This window comes from Arabidopsis lyrata (genome assembly GCF_000004255.2).
Source record: "Arabidopsis lyrata subsp. lyrata unplaced genomic scaffold ARALYscaffold_7, whole genome shotgun sequence".
NCBI lineage: Eukaryota > Viridiplantae > Streptophyta > Magnoliopsida > Brassicales > Brassicaceae > Arabidopsis > Arabidopsis lyrata.
Window position 1 is genome coordinate 1895676 of NW_003302549.1, and position 21302 is coordinate 1916977.

General features: G+C 34.3%; 4 protein-coding genes and 1 non-coding gene across 5 annotated transcripts; 3 read left to right on the forward strand and 2 right to left on the reverse strand.

Moving 5' to 3' along the window:
• Nucleotides 1-36: 36 nt before the first annotated feature.
• On the forward strand, nucleotides 37-4072 carry LOC9303096 (protein MICRORCHIDIA 2). The gene is made up of 17 exons (XM_021017240.1): nucleotides 37-372; nucleotides 455-529; nucleotides 654-688; nucleotides 820-898; nucleotides 995-1084; nucleotides 1189-1264; nucleotides 1343-1421; nucleotides 1518-1646; nucleotides 1783-1881; nucleotides 2003-2107; nucleotides 2188-2334; nucleotides 2483-2575; nucleotides 2793-2844; nucleotides 2942-3053; nucleotides 3173-3556; nucleotides 3643-3685; nucleotides 3772-4072. Exons 1-17 carry the CDS (start codon nucleotides 123-125, stop codon nucleotides 3868-3870), a joined length of 1947 nt encoding a protein of 648 aa, XP_020872899.1. The 5' UTR covers nucleotides 37-122; the 3' UTR covers nucleotides 3871-4072.
• Nucleotides 4073-8099: 4027 nt separating this feature from the next.
• Nucleotides 8100-10622, forward strand: LOC9303097 (protein SHI RELATED SEQUENCE 2). The gene is made up of 2 exons (XM_021018614.1): nucleotides 8100-9557; nucleotides 9994-10622. The coding sequence occupies exons 1-2, from the start codon at nucleotides 8984-8986 to the stop codon at nucleotides 10395-10397; spliced, it is 978 nt and encodes a 325-aa protein (XP_020874273.1). The 5' UTR covers nucleotides 8100-8983; the 3' UTR covers nucleotides 10398-10622.
• A 1843-nt stretch (nucleotides 10623-12465) lies between these two features.
• LOC9303098 (aldehyde dehydrogenase family 3 member F1) lies at nucleotides 12466-15293 on the reverse strand. The gene is made up of 9 exons (XM_021018613.1): nucleotides 14744-15293; nucleotides 14497-14593; nucleotides 14207-14413; nucleotides 13999-14123; nucleotides 13796-13900; nucleotides 13543-13715; nucleotides 13372-13462; nucleotides 13133-13282; nucleotides 12466-12894 (listed from the first exon to the last, which is right to left on the reverse strand). The coding sequence occupies exons 1-9, from the start codon at nucleotides 15011-15013 to the stop codon at nucleotides 12658-12660; spliced, it is 1455 nt and encodes a 484-aa protein (XP_020874272.1). The 5' UTR covers nucleotides 15014-15293; the 3' UTR covers nucleotides 12466-12657.
• Nucleotides 15294-17175: 1882 nt separating this feature from the next.
• TRNAP-CGG lies at nucleotides 17176-17247 on the reverse strand. Its single transcript has one exon. It is a non-coding gene; the product is annotated as a tRNA-Pro (tRNA).
• A 1587-nt stretch (nucleotides 17248-18834) lies between these two features.
• LOC9305111 (GATA transcription factor 7) lies at nucleotides 18835-20084 on the forward strand. Its single transcript, XM_021019961.1, has 2 exons — nucleotides 18835-19325; nucleotides 19426-20084. Exons 1-2 carry the CDS (start codon nucleotides 19110-19112, stop codon nucleotides 19939-19941), a joined length of 732 nt encoding a protein of 243 aa, XP_020875620.1. The 5' UTR covers nucleotides 18835-19109; the 3' UTR covers nucleotides 19942-20084.
• Nucleotides 20085-21302: the final 1218 nt, after the last annotated feature.

The following is a 21302-nucleotide window of genomic DNA, read 5'->3' on the forward strand; positions in this document are numbered from 1 at the left end:
ATGATATGGTTGATGACGAAGAAGACGTTTGCTTTTTTCTTCATGCTTAAAGTCAAATCGGAGAAGACGTTGTTTCATTGAATTCGAATTTGTTTGTTAATTCGATTTCACCGTCGCCGGAAATGGCTCCGAAGTCGAAAAATGCAGCAGTCTCTGATGTCGTTAATCTCGACAGTGACAGTGACAGTGATGACGGAGTAGGAGGAAGAGGAGCTTTTAGAAGCATGGCGTCGCTAATGGAGAATCAGCAAGTTCCAAGTACAATCGCTGATGCTGCGACGGTGGCTCCTCGAGAAACCCTAGAATGCCGGAGTTTCTGGAAAGCCGGCGAAAACTTTGCGATCCCTACCGGTGTTACCCCAACTGCTTCCGGTCATTTCCTTCTCTTTCTCATACACACGCAAGCGTCACGATTATGGTTTTGGGAGTATTTTGATGAGATGAAATTTGACAGGTTTGCTTGAGCATGCTCGAGTACATCCAAAGTTTCTTCACTCGAATGCTACTTCACACAAATGGGCTTTTGGAGGTAAAGCTATGAATTGACTCTGTTGTAGCTATCATTTAGATAGATTTTTGGTTCTATAACTCCTTGGAGGTGTAGAATGAACAATTTTGGTGATGATGATTGTTATCTTTGCATCGTATTGCAGCAATCGCCGAGCTACTTGACAATGCTGTTGACGAGGTATGCCTGAGGAGTGAAATGCTTTCTTAAGTTCACTTTTGATGATCTTTTTCGTTTTTTCTCATTGCCAGTGAATTTTTTTTTATAGCATTGGTACTGTGTTTGGTTATGTCGAATTGGTTATTTCTCAGATACAAAATGGCGCTACGTTTGTTAAGATTGATAAGATCGATATTGTCAAAGATAATTCTCCAGCTTTAGTATTCCAAGGTACATTTCCTCCTATAGAGTGTGTAGTGCTTTTGCCTAACCGAGACTTTGGATTTTGTTAATGACATGGTGTCTCCTTTCTTTTTCAACCTGAAGATGATGGCGGTGGGATGGATCCTGATGGACTCAGAAAATGCATGAGCTTAGGCTACTCATCAAAGAAGTCTAATACAACAATTGGACAGTGTAATTGTTTTACTTAGTTAATATGATATTCAGCTCGTTTCTAGTTGGGTGGTCTTGGTCTCCAATAGGCGGTCTCTAACCAAAGTTACATCTTTTGTGTTTAGATGGAAATGGTTTCAAGACAAGTACCATGAGACTTGGAGCTGATGCTATCGTTTTTAGTCGCTCAAGTCGTGGAGGGTATTGATATATCTGGTCATATACACTCTGAATTTGGCGTTTTCTCTTGTTTAAACCTTTTTATCTTCCCTGTTTTAGCAAATCTACTCAGAGCGTTGGTCTTCTGTCTTACACGTTCCTCAGAAAAACTAGTCAGGATGATGTCATTGTTCCTATGGTAAAATCTTAAGCATTTGTAGATTTTGTTTCTTGGAAACTCTAGAATGTGCAAATTTTCTTTGTTCTCAAGTGATAGATCTGATATGCAATGCAGATTGATATTGATATATCCAAGGAGCGACCACAACCAATTATCTATGGATCTCCAGAAGATTGGGCTGCCAACCTTCAAATTCTACTCAAATGGTCTCCGTTTTCTACAGAGGATGAACTTTGGCAGCAGGTTGTTTCATTCTAAAGTCAGCTTATGAAGATTTCATTATGTGCTTCGGTTCCCTTAAATTCATTCTGAAGATCTTGATTTCTTGTGAATGCGGTCTGTTTTGTTAATTTGTTTCTTTCCATCTTCCGCCCACCAGTTCGTGGAAATTGGAACACATGGAACAAAAGTAATTATATACAACTTGTGGCTTAATGATGAAGGAATTTATGAGCTGAGTTTTGACGACGACAGTGAGGTAACTACACTTCTTCTTTTATGATATTACACTCGATGAGATATCTCTTGAGAGGTTTCTTAGGTCAGGTCTTATGCTGACGATTTATTTTTTTGAAGCATTTACTTTGATATTGGTATAGGACATCCGGCTCCAAGATGAAGGTGTCCATGACGGGAAACGGTTGCCCCATAAAGTATTGGAACTGAGATCTCATATATCATACCAATTACGTTACTCTCTGAGGGTAATCTTCTGAATATCTTCCTCCTTTTCTAATTATTTAATTGTTCCAAGGATGTTTGGAGACTCACTTTTCATCCTTAGGCTTACGCTTCAATGTTATATCTCGAGAAGTTCGAAAATTTCAAAATTATACTACGAGGAATCCCTGTGGAGCAGTTCAACATTGCTGATGAACTCAGATATTCGAAGATTATAAAGTACAAGCCCTATAAAGCTACTATGGAACAAGTAATACAGACTGGACTTCCTCTTCCTTCTTTTTTTTCTACTCCCTGGTTTTGATACAGAGAGCCTTGGCTTATTTTCATGTGTGCACATTATTCTAATTTCTTGGTTTTGGTTGTGCGAAAAAACCCACTAAGCTTTCTTATTACAGGCTACCACTAAAATCAAAGTTGGATTTATAAAGGAGGGGCCTAAGCTTGCAGTTTGTGGTTTCAATGTTTATCATAAAAACCGTCTCATCCGGGTACGCTTTTATATAGGAGACAATTCCATGATCTGGATAATCTTTAGAATCAAGTGTAGTAAGTTTGGAACCTTACAATTCAGGGAAATCAGACTTATATAACTAGAATGTAATGATTAATAGAAGAATTTAAGATTGGTTTGGTAGAATATTTGTCACTTAAGCGCCAAGCTTTGCGTATGGCTTGATTAAGTTGATATCTCTTGCACGATTACAGCCTTTCTGGAAGGTCACTATGGACGGGTCATCAGTTGGACATGGTGTTGTCGGTATAGTGATTCATTTCCTTGATGACTACATTGAATAATGTTTTGTTTGAGGTAAAGACCTGTAGGAGAGACTCATCAATCAAAATCTGTTCCCCAGGAGTTCTTGAAGCAAACTTCATAGAACCAGCCCACGATAAGCAAGATTTTGAGAGGTCGTCTCTATTTCAGCGGCTGGAGGCGAGGTTGAAAAAGATTGTCCATGATTACTGGTCTCTTCTTCCTCTCCAAAACCTTTTCGAATCATCTTATTATTTTGTCAATATGATTTTGGTTCCAAACCGCAATATCTTTGTTTGACTATTCCACTGCTTGTTGTGGTGTAAAACAGGCAGAGCCATGTCCAAGTTTTTGGATACAATATTTATAAAGTGCCTGCAGCTGCTGTTAAGTCGAAAAAGATAGCAATACGTGATCAACCACCTACTGTTAATACATTCAATCCTTTACCTTTGCCTTGTGATAGAATCAGTCAAGGTGGTCCGATAATACGTGAAATCAGTCTTAGTAATGCAACTTCAAGCCGAACAGTTGCTGTTGCAGCGCCACATTTGAAAAATTCCACGGGTCTTAGAAGTAACTTCCAACCAGTGCAGCTCAGCCCTCAACCTGCAGCTACCGTAAGTGAAATATCTTCCCAGCTGGATACTGAAAACAACCTTGTTGGCATGTCTGCGGATGAGATAAGCGAAGAGAACATGCAACTCTTCATGAGGTATATACACACAACATGAAAAAAAACTCAATTCAGCTATCATATTTGGAATCCCAATCAATTTCGATGTGTTCTTTCTTCAACAGGTGCGAGGAATATGTAAAGAAAGAGACTGAAATGGAACAGGCGGTAAGTTTGATTCAGCGATACAAAACCAGACAAACAGTTTTTTGTTACATCGGTTATAACATAGACATAAATGGATAATGAAACAGGTAAGTAACTTAGAAAAGGAACTGGAAGAAACTAAAAGTAAATGTGCACGACTTGCACTGCTCGTGGATGCTAAGAGGAGGGAGATGCAACAGGTTTAGTAAAAAAAAAGTTAATACTCTCTGGAATCTAAAGAAAAAGAACACTAGTTTAATTTTGCTTATACATATATATGTGGATTTGTCAGGAAGACAGTTAGGATCTAACGCAAGTCTCTGGAAATAGTTCTACTTAAAGTATCATAACTTCAGATTGTATGAACCAAATTCTCTTGCAGAGTTAACTAGACTTGATATCGACTAAGAAGAAGTGGTCCTGCTTTGTTACAAAAAAAGTATGACTTTAAATTAATTTTCATAGAGTGGGGACACTTACAGAAGCCTAATTCAATTTCATTAAACGAAAAAGTCATTAAATGGGCAATTGAGGTAAATGTGCAGTGGAATCTTCTTCTGTAGTCAATTATTTGTCTTAGAGAAAAATAATTTGCATGCCAATTGGATGAAATGGATAATGAGTGAAAAAACACAATTCACATCATTACAATAAGATATGGACCGACCGACCAATCACTAACAACGCATGGACTATAGTCAAAATTCAACATTCATTGCCCTATTAGATCATCGAGTGAGCAAAGATCCGTAGCTCTTTAATTAATTATAACTTTTTATCCATGCCCACAGAGGGTTTTGATTAAACTTAAAAGTACCATAGAGGAGTTAATTAAACTTTCGGTTCGTGTTTACGTTTATATATGAAGTTTTACAACCAAAAAAATAAAAATAAATAATTATTATTAACGTAATTGTTAAGAAGCCCTTTAACAAACAAATTTGGGGTAAACGTGAAACGCAAATGTAGCAATATCTTTTACGATTTATAAGAGAGGTAATTAGAAAAGTATAATGCATTTAAAAAGTAGAAATATAATATTTTAGCATGTAAAGACGAATGTATAGGTGAATATTTTACGTATCCATCTAAAATCAAATGACAATAAATAAATAGAAAACACACAAAAGATATCCAATATGCGAACACACAAAAGATATCAAAAGATATAGTTAGCAATATCTTATATTTTTTAATCGGAATGGTGAAGGGGATATATACTTTTAAGTTTGGTGCATAACTATTATAATGTTTTTCTTAACTATATGGTTGATGTAGATACCCAATAATAGATTAGACTTTTTGTCTAAAAGACTCAAATATGCCATGTTATTATCAACAAAAAGCCACATTTAAAGGCTGAGAAAATGACAGCCATTACATTATAATACAATTTCATTTTTTCTCATTATTGTCTCGTTCTTTTTTTTTTTATTGTTGTTGTCTCGTTTTTGTTGTTCCCATTTGCTCCGATGTACTCCTTTCATGAAGCAACCATCCGATAATTAAGACCTTCTAGAGAATAGACTTACAAACGATTGCTTTTCTTGTTTTATTCTTCCATCTACTATTAATTTCCTTTTTTTCTTCTTCTTTGTCCCTGCATCTTTCAATTAATTTCCCTTGTTCACATAAATTGCAATTTCATTTAATGTGTTAAAGTTGACTATATAGTTAGAGTTTCGTGGTTTTCCTTTCTTTGTTTTCTAGTTTCGTAGTTTGATTATCAGTTACAATCCATATATATATTTCAATATTTCATTATCTCATTAGCTTTTATTTGGCTTACGTCCATTATATTCACCCCCAACCACAAACCCCAAGGGACATAAAAAAAAAAGATATTTAAATCAAAATTATATGAAGAAAAAGAGAGAGTTTGGTTGCACAAAAAAAAAGAGAATACAAAAACAAAAGGAGAGAGTCAATGCAAAGGAGAGGCAAACATGAACACACACACACAGGGCTCGAGAGACCTCTCGACATGTTTAAGGGACAGACAGCGAGCGACACTGGACGTCTTTTTCTCGGGCCTCTCCCACTTATCATTCCCTTCTCTCTTTTTGGTTTTTGTTTTTCTTATTCATATAATAATCATTAGATTTCACAATTTTAAATAGCTTTTTCTTTCCAAAACCTTTGGACTGGACTGGACTAACTTTGATCGGTCCGTTCTTGATAAAGCCGGTTTTATAAAAATATTTAATAGATTTTAGAGTTCAAACTTGGTACGATCACGGATCATCATGTGGCACGAGTCTGTTGGAGTAAGCTTGAAGTAGAGGTAACTTGGGAAGCAAGTTACTAAAAAGGGAAAAGAAAATTAAACTTATTATTCTAGGAGTTATCTAGAATAATAGTATTAGGAGTTATCTAATACAAATCTTAATTGAGTTAGGATTAGGTCAAGTTGGTTTTCTTATATAAAGAGGTATCAAGGTTGTGATACAACTTATGAGATTGAGAGCTTTAGTTTTGAGAGATTTTCTAAAACATAATATAATAAAAGAGAATTATTCTTAAAACTTTTGTGTTCTTGATCATATACCAATTCTAGAGAGTCCACTATTAATTCTTCTAAATACCACAACAAAAACGATATACGTACGTTCATGTTCCTGGTTGGATTCGGAGGTGACAACGCTGGTTCTATATGGGCCGATTTGAAATGACTTTGATTGATTTTTTTTTTTTTTTGTTCTTTTCTGGATCTTGAAAATTCAGATTAATCCAACAGGTTTTTGGTCTACCACAACATTTCAAACAAATATTATTTATTTCAGATACCGAATATCATGTAACTAATAACTAATATTGGATAGAAATACTTCAGATTTATTAAATAATACTTAAACCAAAAAAAAATAAAAAAAATAATACCAATCGTAATTCTTCTCGCCTAACGACAAGAGTACGATACATTAGTTTCTTCGTTACAGTTGGTACGATTAGAAACCATAATCCCGGTAGAACTACGAATACCGAATTTTGTTACATTATTTTGATTCGTCTTTTACGTAGAAAGTTATATATAATTCACAGTAAAAAGATGGGAATACAAAAAAGTACACGTAGGTGGCGCAGTGTTCCCTTGGATAGCCACATAGAGTCCAAAGAGTAACATGCTTTTTTCTATCTTTTTTCGTATTTCCTCTCTTTTTTTTTTTTGTAAATATTTTTTTAATTATTCAAATCACTCGATAACGAATATAAATATGATCATTTGCAACAATCAATAAAAAGAGAGCTTCTTTTTCACTGCCCCGAATCTCTCTGTTTTCATAAACTATATTCCATGGTGAATGATTTTATACACTGTTGACTATTAGTCTATTCTTAATGATTTTATACACATGGATTTCTGTTATGATTTATAAAGGGTAACTAGCCGAATAGTTGAATGTTTTTATTGCCAATCTTTAAATATATAATTTACCGGAAAATTTGGCAGTAAATTAGAAGAGATTGTTTATTATGCATGTAAAATTTTCCCAATAAACACGTAATAATTTTTTTGTTTAGTACGTATGTGAGTTTATTTTAGTCATCACTTTAGACACTAGTGACGTTTTCCAATTAAATTGTTTTAAAAATAATCTATTGTTTACTCAAATAGCATAACATTCATAAATTTGTATATTTACATATTCTTTTGTTGATTATACCACTCTACCATGATTGGGCTATACATCTGATATATGGAATATTTTATTAAGGAAGAAAAAGAGTTGTCCTGATTTGACCACAAGATTAGTTACCTCTGATCAGAAAAATCGAAATATGGCTTTAATAAATTTGATGTACACGTACTTGAAACTCCTATAATGTTTTCCTTACACACGAAATGCAAGAATTAGAAACTTGTTATTCTCTTGTGTAAGCACAAACGGCATATTTTTTTTCGCTAGTCCAATTATTCTAATGATCATTTACGTAAAAGAAAGATAAATTGTGTTTAAAATCTACATCGAAAATACAAAATAATATTCTCTCTATTTTTTTATAAGTGATGTTTTAAATTTCTAATTTTATTTTTAAATAAATGATGTTTTCACTTTTCATTGCAAACGTTGGGTTAAATCCGATGGAAGAGATAACCCTAAGGCATCTAGGTGATCAATTACTATTCTTTGAGGGTAAACAAAAAATCATACTCTTTCCGTTTTCGAATAGTGGTCGTTTTAACTATATGCACACAAATTAAGAAACTATTAATGTTATTAGTTTTTCAATATAAAAATATCATTAATTATCTACCTAAACATAATTTAACCAATAGTAAATGAAGTTGCATAATAAAAATAAATATAAAAAATAAAAAAGTAATAAATTTTGCATCGAAAACTGAAAACGACAACTAATTAAAAACAAAAAATTTTCTCTAAAACGACAACTATTCGAAAACGGAGGGAGTATATTTAAACCTATAGAGATATTCTCAAAGGAAAAAAAAAAAAATTCTAATCGCGTGGGATTTCAAATTATCATTAATACGGTTCATTAATACGTACGGACACATATAGCTAGCTTCTTCTTTTTTATAACCACGAAAAATTATGTATGCTAACTTCAACGAAAAGAATTGAATTTTTTCGTTTTAAGATAACACAAGCTTTAAGCACATTCGCCACGTGGCAAACTCTTGTCCATGAGATGAGAACAAGAAAGCTAGGACCGGTGGATCATTCCCCGTGGGTGTGAAACTCTGAGTCGGTAGAGAGAGAAAGAAGAGATAGGAGAGAGAGAGAGAGTCTTTGTTTAATCCTTTTTTACTCTTATACGGACAGAACTAGAAGCGTTTTGTTCAGACAAAGCCGAAGTGAGAAGGGGAAAGAAAAGCTTTTCACTTTGGTTTTCATAGAATCTGCAAAAACCAAATCAGAGTAGTGGGGAGAGAGAGAGAGAGATAGAGTCTTAAATTCTAGGGATGAGCAGAGCAGAGGAGAGAGAAAGCTAAAAACCGCCCATGGCGGCGTTGCAGAAATTTATAGAGAAAATAAAGATTCATAATTAAGTAGACAGCTTAAATTGTTCTTTCTTTCTTCTCTTTTGTTTCTTTTTCTTCTTCTTATTTTCTCTCACTTCAACTACTCACTACCAAGAACACACACTTTGTTCCGAGAGAGAGAGAGAGAGATCTTGGAGAACATTCGAATTTAGATTCGAAGAGCAAAAACATCCACAAGGGAGTATAAGAAGGCTGAATTTGAGTGAGAAGAAGAAGGAGAAAAAAGGATAAGGATTTCATGGTAATTAGGGTTTCTGAATTATGGATATTGCTGGGTCAAGATTAGGGTTTGAAGTGTTAGGTCTTAAAAAATGTCTGGGATATTCTCATTAGGAGGTAACAACAACAACAACAACAACAACGGAGACGAAGAAGAAGAAAATCAACAACAACAAAAGACAAATTGGGTTTGGTATAGATCAAACGCAAACACCAATAATATCAACCCAAGCTCGAGCCAACAAGTATGGCAGATTCCACCAGAGCAGATGCTCATGCATCATCATCCACATCCACAACAACAAAGCTTAGATCTTTATCCAGGTCATCAGATCGACGTCTCTGATTTAGCCACTTCATCAAGATCCATCACCATAAGCTGTCGGGACTGTGGGAACCAAGCCAAGAAAGACTGCACTCACATGCGTTGCAGGACTTGCTGTAAGAGCCGTGGATTCGATTGTTCCACTCACGTTAGGAGCACGTGGATCCCCGTTGCGAGACGCCGCGAGAGACAACAGCAGCTTCATATGTCCACATCTGGAGGTGGTGGCGGAAGCGGTAGTGGTGGCGGTGGAGGCGGCGGTTCGAGTATCCCTAAACGCCACAGGGATACTACTCTTCCAGGAACATCCTCCTCTTCTCGCTTACCATCCGACTCAGCAGGTTTTGTTTTTTTTTATTTGTCTTAATAAACAATTTGAGATTCGCACAACTTCAGATTCAAACCATATGCTTTTGTTAGAAGAAACACGGATTGTTTAACACATAAATATTTGTGAGTTTAATTTTCCTCACTACTTACACAATTTTTGTTTACCTCTAAACAATACAACATTGTATATTTGTTAAAGCCTTTTTCAAAAAAAAAAAAAAAAAAACATTTTATATTTGTTTTTAATCAAACTTCATTCTGAACTGCAATTTCCGTTTGTGTTGGGAAATATTTTTAAAACATTAAGATGTTGTGTTCTGTTTTGAACAAAACACATATAATATAACATGAAATACAAAAGGCAATTATAATCTTGTGTTTGTGTACGTTGATTTTTTGTTGTGAAGTGTTTAAACTTAATGTGTATTTGTGTACATATGATTTTAGGGTTAGAAATGGGGGAGGTAAGTTTTCCGGGGGAAGTGAGCTCAGATGCGCTTTTTCGGTGTGTTAAAATGAGTGGCGTAGATGATGGAGGAGATGGTCAATATGCTTATCAAACGACGGTCAATATTGGAGGTCATCTCTTCAAAGGAATTCTGTATGACCAAGGCCCTGAAAGCAGCTACATGAGTGGCGGTAGTGGCGGAAGCGATCATCAAAGCTCATCCGCAGGAGGCGGAGGAGGAGGAAATCCGTTTAATCCTCCCGTTGTGACTGACGGTAGCGGAGGAGTGTCATCGGCCATGTTTGTAGATCCTAATTCTGGTGGTTACTATTCAAGTAACATGACGACTAGTGTGTTCATGCCACCAGGTACGCAATTCTATCAAAACCCACCAAGATCTTGATTAAATCAAGAACTCGAGTTTATTTGTTTTGTTTTTTGTTTTATAGTGAGTGATTTTATATATGTAATGTGTCTTTTGTTTTCATATGTAATACTTAGACGATTTTGCAAATTGGATAAACATTTGTACGTCTGTTTGTTGTTATGTATAATGTGTGTTAATTGAATATTTAAATTGTACGGATAATGAATCTCTTTATTATAAATTTTAGTATTTGTGGGTTTATATATAAGCAAGCAAGTTTTTTTTGGTTCTCGATACGTTTTTTACCCATGTTTATGCCGATGTTGCCGGTTGCTTCTCCCATTGGATAAACTCGAGGAATTCTTGTGTTATAATAATATTGGATAAACTATAATATTTTCATAAGGTCTAGTGAAGCCTACATGATTTAGATACTCAGAACTATATCTTCATATAGTATCAACTATTTTATATTGTTATTGTAAAGTTAATCTATATAGATTTGAAGGTAAATTAATTAGAGGGAGTTAAATAGTGACAACGACAGGAAAGCAAATGAGGGTAAAGTTTTTTTAAAATATAAGTTACAATTATAGTATTGCCAATTCTACACTCGTAGTGTTCTAATTCACGATGAATGGTGTTTGATGAAGAATAAATGACGAATGATATTAATATATATAAGCAATTCGTGGATTAAGTTTTCCCCCGCAAGACCATCTATAGAAACATGGTTTTCTAATCCAATAATTTTTTTGTTTTATGTAATCCAGTAAGACTTATATCTCAAGTGTAAAATAAAGTGGTGCTCAAGGACAATACATATATGCTTAGAAATTTTTTTATCAGATTGGTAGTTTTACTCACATAATAAATATTATGGTGAATCGCATATGTAGGAAAATATCAAACATTAATCTTCTTTGTCACACCAATTAACGCCATTAATCTATGAGTACAATTAATACCAAAGATTTGATGGATCCGTTATTTTGATAAATTTCTATAAAAAAAAACTAAGTGTATAGTAATCAGATTTCCTAGAGCCTAACATCGGTCGCAGTATGCGCGTTAATATCAATTGAATTATTATATCAACATATAAATGACTCACTCATAAAATATGTAATCTTTTCTTGCTAATCTGTTTGCGGACATGTTTGTTACCCGGAATTTGGCAACCATAGCAATGTGTACTTAGCTTACTCAATCCTAATTTCCGGGAAATTAGACACTACTATGTAATATTATCCATATATGTTTTACCAAAAAAAAAATATATATTATCCATATATGACACGTTCACTCATGTAAACCAAAAAATTTAAGAAGGGGAAACAAGAAACGATTAGATCACCTGAAGTTCACGTAGTTTAGCCTCGGGAACGTGCCTTGAATTGCAAGTCAACCATCCTCCTTGGTTTTTCAACTCTCCAAGGGTGAAGGAAACAACTATAAGAAATGTGGTTTCTGGTTGGAATTGAGTTCAAGAAGATACATAAAACACAAACAGAGACATCCAAAGACAGAGAGAGGGAGAGATGTAAAGGTGAAACTAATAATGAAGAATGTTGCTTAGATTGGAGATAAAGAGGGGCAAAGTAAGGACAACGTACCCAAAAAAAAACTAAATAAATAGATATAGGTACAAAAAAAAAAAAAAAGAGAAGCTAGCTAGGGTTTTTGATAGAGCTTTAGTTAGGGTGGGGATGAAAGAAACTGGCTCAGTGATGCAGTAACCTATTATTGTGGTGTGTGCCCATACTTCCAATCAGCTTTTCTTTTCTTTTTTTCTTTGGACAAGACACGCATACGTACACCTTTATGATCCAATGTGTATGCGTGCGTATATAAATAAGTATACGGTGGGTAGTCCTTTTATAAGAACAATATTGTTATAGATGAATATGAATTGTGCGGTATCCCATTCATTCATTGTATAGTCCATTGGTTCATCTATCATTTCACGTGATATCTAATTCACCAAACACTATATTTTGGGAATTTTCTGATAATCTGTTTGTTTCGCAATCAAATTTTTTTATGAATAATCGTAAATTTTTTTATGAATAAAATATACCGCAATTATTAATAACATATTCCGTGGTAATAGATATCAAAATTACTTTTATATGTAGAATATCTCAAGCTTGAATGAAATGTAAGACATCTGGAATGTGACTTATTAGGTGAAGGAAGCTATGAAAAGCAAACATAAGTGTGATATATAATTCAATCACTTATATCGTCTGTGCGTATGTATGTGTCTCTCTCTCACTCTCTCACTCTCCCAGTTTTATCTTTTGAGACCAAGCATAAGGAGGATAAGCTTGAAGTACGCTTCACGAAATGCAAGTCTAATGAAGGTGAGCTTGAAGTTGTTCCATGGAGGGTATCGAGCATCAAGATCCATTCCTAAGCTTCCTTCCATAATTGCTTTCTCGTGACTGAAACAATCGAATGAGTATTTCCCGTGATACCTCCCTATTCCACTTTCTCCCACTCCTCCAAAGGGCAACGCATCACACATATACTGCATATTCATTTAAAACTTAACCATATGAGAACAATTATATTTTGAGTGTTTCACTGGATATAGTCCGAAGTTTAAACACAAAATCGAAATGGATAAAACACTTCAACCACACAATGAGTCTTTATCAAGATCTGAAGTTTTATTCTTTCTTTGATAAAAATAATTCATAGCCAATTTCGGTTTTCTAACTAGGGACTTTGAGCTAATATACGAATATGGCATATATTATATATACCTGGATCATGACGTCATTGAAGGTAACACTTCCTGAGGATGTTTCTGACAAGATTCTAGTTTTAAGGTTCTCGTCATTTGTGAATGCATAAATGGCAAGTGGCTTCGGTTTTGTTTTAATGATCCCTATGCTTTCTTGGATGTCACGTACCTTCAATACATCGGAGGAAATATACAAAATCAACAACGATTAGTTGATTTTTTACTAATGTATATACTGTGTACATTGAATATGCTTACAGTGATAATCGGGAGAATTGGACCAAAGATCTCTTCATTCATGATCTCAGAATCAAGAGGAGGATCCAACAGGATCGTTGGCTCAACATACCTGTTTATAAAAAATTAGGTTAAATGACTTGTAGAACTGATTTCGTGTGATCCAAGAAACATGATTAAGTTAAAGCGTACAGCTTCTCTTCGTCTATGGAACCACCATAGACGATGGATGCTTGGACACGAGGATCATTAAGAAGACGAGACAGTCTCTGAACGTGTTGCTTTGTTGCAATCCTTGAGAGACATCCAGATTCTTTTGGATTTTCCCCAAAGAAAGACTTTATCGTAGGCTTCAACATATCAATCTACAGAAAACCACCAAGCTTTTAGAAATCCTACAGAAACAGAGTTTGCAATTGCGTTTGCATTGTGTGCGTTCACTTACCAGAGAAGACGCGTAACTCTTTTCGATAAGAACGTAATCTACAGAGATACAAGCTTGTCCACTGCAAGATCCCCATTTTCCTCCAGCAATCCTCTTCACAACCGACTATATCATCACCAATAACTCAAATATTAGGACTTTTGTGATCAGAAGTTTCTGTTGCAATCAATCGCGAGGTAAGAAAAACAGAGCAAACCGCAGACCTTGATGTTCTTTGAAATGGTGTGATGATCAACAATAGTGGGACATTTTCCACCAAGCTCCAATGTCACAGGAGTCAGATGCTGTGCTGCTGCAGCCATTATGATCCTTCCAATCTTGGGACTCCCTACAAGCAAACAACATCAACATCATCACACAAATTCCGCTACAAGCAAGTCATCGAGTGTAGAGGGGTGAATAGATTGATACCGGTGAAGAAGATCTTGTCCCACTGATGCTGCAAGAGGATAGTGGCAACATCAGGTCCTCCTTCGATAACTTTGATGGCTTTAGTATCGAGATAAGCTGGGATTGTCTTCGCAAGGAAGGCAGATGCGTTAGGGCTTAGTTCAGATGACTTGAGAAGCACGGTATTCCCTGCTGCTATTGCCCCGATCAATGGATCCAGAGACAAAGCTGATAAAAAACAATTTTAAAAATCTCAAAATTGTAACTCTTTTTCTTTTAAAAAATAAACTAATTCAAGATCCGAATCTTACAGATAGGAAAATTCCAGCTAGACAGAACAAGAACCGTCCCATACGGTTCCGATATCACTTTCCCTTTTGCTGGGTAGAACAACAGAGGAAGGTTGCTCTGTTTTTTCACAACCAAAAAAAAAAAAACAATTATCCAACCAAATAAAATGATTTTAATCTTGCAAATTTCTTGATAATCGAATCTCCTAAACCTAACCCGATATTCAGACTAATTCCATAATTGTATATGCTTAGTGTTGGTTCTTACATGTTTGGGGACGGCCCATTTATCAAGAGAGTTGATTGCAACAGTAGCTGATCGCAAGACAACACCAAGCTCATCTCTAAAAGCTTCAGTACTGTGTTTACCCAAATCTTGAAACAGAGCACTACAGATCTTGTCTTCGTTGTCTTTAACCATCTCATATATAGCTCCGATCTGTGCCTTCCTCCACTTCAGACTCCTCGTCCTCCCACTTGCAAACGTCTCTCTCATCTCTCTCAAGCTCTCCTCCACAGTCTCCTTCATACCTTCCATGGCTCCTCTCTCTGACTAACTCTGTTCAGAAGCAGAGTTTGCTTATAAAAAGCGCTATCTTGTTTCACTTGGTTGCCTCTTTTAGAGCTAGAGTGTTTCTATTTCAAGTTATAATTTATAACCACTTATAGGGTGATGGTTAAAAGTGGAAAATGAAACTAGTTGGGGAATGATAAGGTAAAAATATTAAATGTGTTTGCTGTCTTACTTTTGAAGATCGTTATCAAGAAGATGGGAGTCCATATCGTTGAATTCAATGTTGCAATTGATAGATTTTCATTAGTTCACATGTTAGATATTTTCAAGAAATACTTTATATTATGTGACGTTATACGAATCGGTGACATTTATTGATGTGTCTCTATTCATTGTCTCACCTAACATAGTCCGGAACGTCTGGCTACTGGCACCGGGCATTAAATGCTTCGCGGTACCAAATATCAAATTCTTATGTACAGTAAATATATATTTTTTGTCAACTATCAAATTCACATCTATATATATATTTTTTTTTCTAATATGCTTTTATGTCGAACCATACGCCAACACATCACCACACATGCAGACTATTTTAATGTTTCGCTAACTCCACGAACTATTGGTATTACATACGGACATCTCCGAACTATCATCGGTTATGTGTGCAACACCATAACCATCATTTTCAGATAATATAAATGTCTTGTTAACTACACGAAGTATTTTTTTTTTTGTCAACTACACGAAGTATTTTCCATCAATTTTTTTTTAAAAAGTAATTAAAAAATAAAAAAATAACTAAAAAGTAAATATTACACTATTATAAATTATATATATATATATTATAACTTTTAATGCATTATACTTTTAAGTTAAATTAATTTAACTAATTTAATATTTATTATATTAAATTGTTAAAATTTTAAAATAGTCACTTAGTTAAATTATACATCACTATAAGTTAAATAAAACTAAATAATATATCAATGTAAATTATATACCATAACCATCATTTCCAGATAATAAAAATGTATTGTTAACTACACGAAATATTTCCATCATTTTTTAAAAACTAAATTACAAAATGAAAAAATAACTAAAAGTAAATAATACACTATTGTTAATTATATATATGCATTATAACTTTTAAAGTTTAAATTCTACATATGCAGTATCCCTTATAATTTTAAGTTAAATTAATTAACTATTTTTTAATGCACACATATATTTTATATGAAATTAATTTAACTAAATTTTTAAAAGTGTCACTTAATTAAATTATAATTTACATTGATATATGTGTGCATTATAATTTACATTGATATATTATATAGTTTTATTTAACTTATTAGTTTTAAAAAAATTTTGATGAAAATACTTCGTGTAGTTGACAAAAAAAGGAAATACTTTGTGTAGTTAACAAGACATTTATATTATTTGGAAATGATGGTTATGGTGTTGCACACATAACCGATGATAGTTCAGGGATGTCCGTATGTAATACCAATAGTTCGTGTAGTTAGCGAAACATTAAAATAGTCTGCATGTGTGGTGATGTGTTGGCGTATAGTTCGTGTAGCTGGCAATGATTTTTCCATAAACTAGAGTATAGATGATGTAATGTGGAGTGAATTTAAATTACAGATATGGTTGGGAAGTTCAATAAAAGTTTGTGGATTGAAACGTGAATAGTACTACTACTTTGAATTATATTACAGCCTTACAGGTTGTCTTAGTGAACCGTATTTCGGGACCAATAGTAGATCTGTAATTATCTTTCTGTAGGAAATAGTTGGGAAAATAGTCCAAATAACTAAAACCTGATATGGAATAACAAAATCCAAGATATTGATATTTATGGAGAAAATGATATATTGGTTTCAAACTTTCAACTGTATTTTTTTTTTCCATCCGAGGGTTCAGGACTTGACCAAACCAAAGTTTACGAGATCATTGTGAACACAAAAAAAAAAAATATATATATCGATCATTATTTCATATAGCATATTATTGTCTATTTTGTACGCGGTTACTTCTCTGCCAACATACATCGCAGTCAAGAACACTCTACTTTTGACTAAATTGCATTAAGCCCATGCGGCCCATTGGGCATGTAAATATAACAGTGACTTTACCAGTTTAGCATGTAAAAAGAATCGATAGAGCAGTAAGAGAGTTCAACAGGGGTGTTCCGAGAATCGAACTCGGGACCTCTCGCACCCGAAGCGAGAATCATACCACTAGACCAAACACCCAATTGTTTGAAATGTTGTAAAGGTATTTTATAATCAAAACGCAAGTTTGTGTAATTTACTAGTATTTAGGTATATGTGTAATTTGTATATATGTTTATGCTGCTGGTAAACTTTAGTAGCAAAATTGTATGCGTTTGTACTTTCGAATAAAATGGTTCAATTTTTGTTATTCTCTTTGTTATTTTTTCTCACTAATTAAGGTTATGGTATATTTTGTGAGAATTTTTTTTTTGCTAATATATGAGTGCTTTAGTATTCACAATCAAGTTCAAGCTATACTGTATACATATGAGATTGTTATGCTTCTCTAGATGATTTATACACATTCATCTTACATTCCGAGTGTGTCTCTCATTATAAGAGATTTTCTTTACTTTTTATTGGTTTTATGATGTTTTTCGTGAAATGTATCATGAGCAATGTTTTCTAATGGAAATAATTGTCTAAAAAAGTAAGAAAAAAAAAAAAGAGAGAGATTTAACCATGAGCAATGTTTTCACGCGCTCATCATGTCATGGTCACTATTTCCATTCTTGAAATTAAAGAAGAATTAAATAATAGGCCCTGAAATAATAACGTTTTTGTTTGTTTTGGTCCCAATTTCATTTTTCACATTGGGCCTTCCACCGACGGTCGAGTGGGCCCGCTAAGCCTGACTTTATAGTCCATATTTTCCAATCATTACTCTCGACGTACGAATTATTAGTTTTTTTTTTTTTGTAATTTTCCGTAAGACCATCAAAATACTGATACAACTGAATTCTTTTTTGTGCTGCTAGTTTCTTTTTACGTTAACAAAAAAATCTCCTTTACAAGAAAAATAGCTTTATATATAGGGAAAGACGGAAAGTTGTATTGCCGACGATATTTTTGGCCTAGTAACACTTCCAACGGTCATGATTAATTAGGGTGAGGTGAGCCATTAGATCGTAAGAATACCACTATATTTTTAACCTTTTAATTAATTTCCATTATTTTCATTTTTTCTTGCATTAAAAAAAAAAACTTCCAACTTTATACCTTCAAAATAATTTTTACTTTTTTGACAGCTTAAAACCTCCAACTTTATATTCAAGTTTAAAAAAAAAAAATGAAAGTTATGTTTATCACGGATTGATGCGTATATGTTATGGTTTCAAAGATTACGTACCACAATTGACAAAACTAGTTATGAATGACTTACATATTTGATAGTAAAAGTACTTAAAAAAACTTGCAAACACCATTGAAAAAAAAAAGGACTTGCAAGCTATGGGCAAGTGGTTAAGTCATAAGTGATAGTCATTTAATATTACAAACTTAAAATTTGGGATTAAGGACTCTAATAAATTGAATTGACTACATAGCTGTTATTGGGCCTTTTTGGTTGTAGCTGTAGCTTTAGATTTTAGTGATGTAGTATTTTTGCCGTAGAATTTAAAATTTCGGAAAGTTGAAAATTATATGCTTTAAAAAATAAGGTTTTCTACATCCAAAACTTGTTAATGAGACCCATTATCTCTATAAAAAAATCTACAGTTTAATAACATTTATTTATGAAGGAAACGTATACTTTCTAGTTTTCTCAATTTGTAATGTGAAATGCTGACATGGCAATTCGTGAACACAAATTCACAAAAACCTAAAACCCACTCTTGCTTACAAACCCAATCAGTTCTCTGTCCACTCTCCTCCACTCTCCTCCACTCTCTTGGCTCTCTCTTTCTCTCGATAGACACGTAATGAATTTAAAATTTTGAAAAACACAGAAAGAAATTTGTGTAAAAAATATTGGAATACGAACAAACTTTTTGAAATATGGATTCGCTCCTCCTATATTTAAAATAATTGTAGTGCTTTCATACGTACGTTCAAAGACAAAAATGGAGTGTGTAGAACTAGAAGCATTTCTCGGTGATTTTTCCGTCGACGATCTTCTCGACCTCTCTAACGCCGACACTGCTTTCGTACGTGAAGAGTCGTCTTCATCTCAAAGAGAAGAAGGCGAACAAGAACGTGAGAAAGCTAAGAGCTTTTCCGACCACAGTACCCGTCTTTCACCACTGGAGGAACTCTTATCTTTTCACGGCGACGTTCCAGTGAGCCCACTTGCGCACTCTGTTTCAACCTACCCTGTTTTACTCTGTTTTGCTCTGTTTTTGTTCTGTTTTTATCTCATTTATTGTTTTGTTTGTGAAGGTTGGTGATTTGGAGGACCTAGAGTGGTTATCCAACTTCGTGGAGGATTCTTTCTCAGAATCTCATCTTTCCAGTGATTTTCCGGTGACTCCAGTCGCGTCAGTGGAGGTTCAGAGACAGTGCGTTCCGGTTAAACCTAGAAGCAAACGCCGCCGCATCAACGGCCGTATCTGGTCTCTGGAGTCTCCATCTCGGCTGCTATCCACCGCCGCTGCCAAAGAGAAGAAGAGATGGAGACAGAAGGCGGAGGCATCTTGCGGTGGCGAAGTCCAGCAGCAACAGCCGAGGCGGTGCTGCAGCCATTGTGGAGTCCAGGAGACGCCTCAATGGAGAATGGGTCCATTAGGTGCGAAAACATTATGTAATGCTTGTGGGGTCCGGTTTAAGTCGGGTCGGCTTTTACCCGAATATAGACCCGCTTGTAGCCCAACATTCACCACCGAGATTCACTCGAACTCTCACCGGAAAGTGTTGGAGCTGCGACTCATGAAAACGGCGGATCCGGGTCGGGTTTAACCCGTTTTGTTTTTCTATCTTAACATTTTAACAATTTCTTATGCATGGTGTTAATCTTGTAAGCAGAGAATCAGAGAGGGATCCGTAGACTGCTTTCAGATTTATGAACTTAAGCTATAATTAGAGACAATTTTATTTTTATAGAATATGATTAGAAATCATAATCATTAAATCATAATCATTAAAAGTTCTTGTCAAATACAGTCCAACCATAACCCAAATTTTCGTGACCACAACACCAACATAATTAACGTTACGACGAGCCTCTCACACTCTTTTTCATTTAGGCCTTATTAAAAGGGTTTCCTTTTCAAAACAGCTTTAACTGAAGGGAAAGCGATGTTATTTTGAAAAGGCCAGTTAAAGGCAAATTTCAAAACAATAGTATGAGTTTTTGTTAATTCTGTTAACAACTTTTTTTTTTCATTTTTAACGCCGATTTTTTCAAACGTTTAATTTCTTAAGAATGTATTATATAATATTTTTGACTGGTTTAAATAATACAAAATCTGAAGAGAAAAATGTTTTGAAATCATAGGTTAGTCATAACTTAAGAAAATAGCACTTTTGGAATAGAACGTGTAAGGTGCATTAAATATTGTTTCCTGATTATGTGTACTGTGTAGCAATGATATCATTAAATATTTTTGTCGATCCTTATTTAACGGACACAACAAAAAACATGTCACATAAATCCATTTTAAGAAAACAACTTATTTTTTTAATACTTATGTAAACAATTATCTTATTAGTTTTAATCCTAATATCTAGAACTTTATACTATGTTACAATTATCTAGAATTTCTCCATACTAATATATATAGTTATTTGATCATAAAATTATCTAGAAGAGTTCAAGGATACTAATGCAAATCCTTAAATGAAATTAGTAGTGAGATAAATTATTATTTTTCTTCTTCTGATGATATTTATTTGTCGTATATTTAACTTTCCGTTAAATTTGATTAAAACACACCTACTGGGTCTTCACCAAATCTTTTGGTGGGGGAAGTGAAAGAATTGGGAAAATCATTGTAAATAACTCGCCAAATTTGGAAATAAGATCAGCGAGATCAAACAAAATCGGCATTAATATATTTATTATCTAGTTTTTCATTCGAAGCAGAATCTCCCAAGATATTACAAAACAGAAAGAAATCATATATTGTGGTCTTAGGCCATTGAAAAGGAAAAAACGAAGGAATTATTGTGTGTTTGTGTGGTGAAAAAGCATCGGCTTTAAGACATATCACTGCTCTGATTTAATTATGACTTTCCGTTGACTTTTTAGTACAACCGGGACTACCAACAACCGTATCCACCGGGTCCATCACCTCCCCATCCAAATCCAAATCCCCATC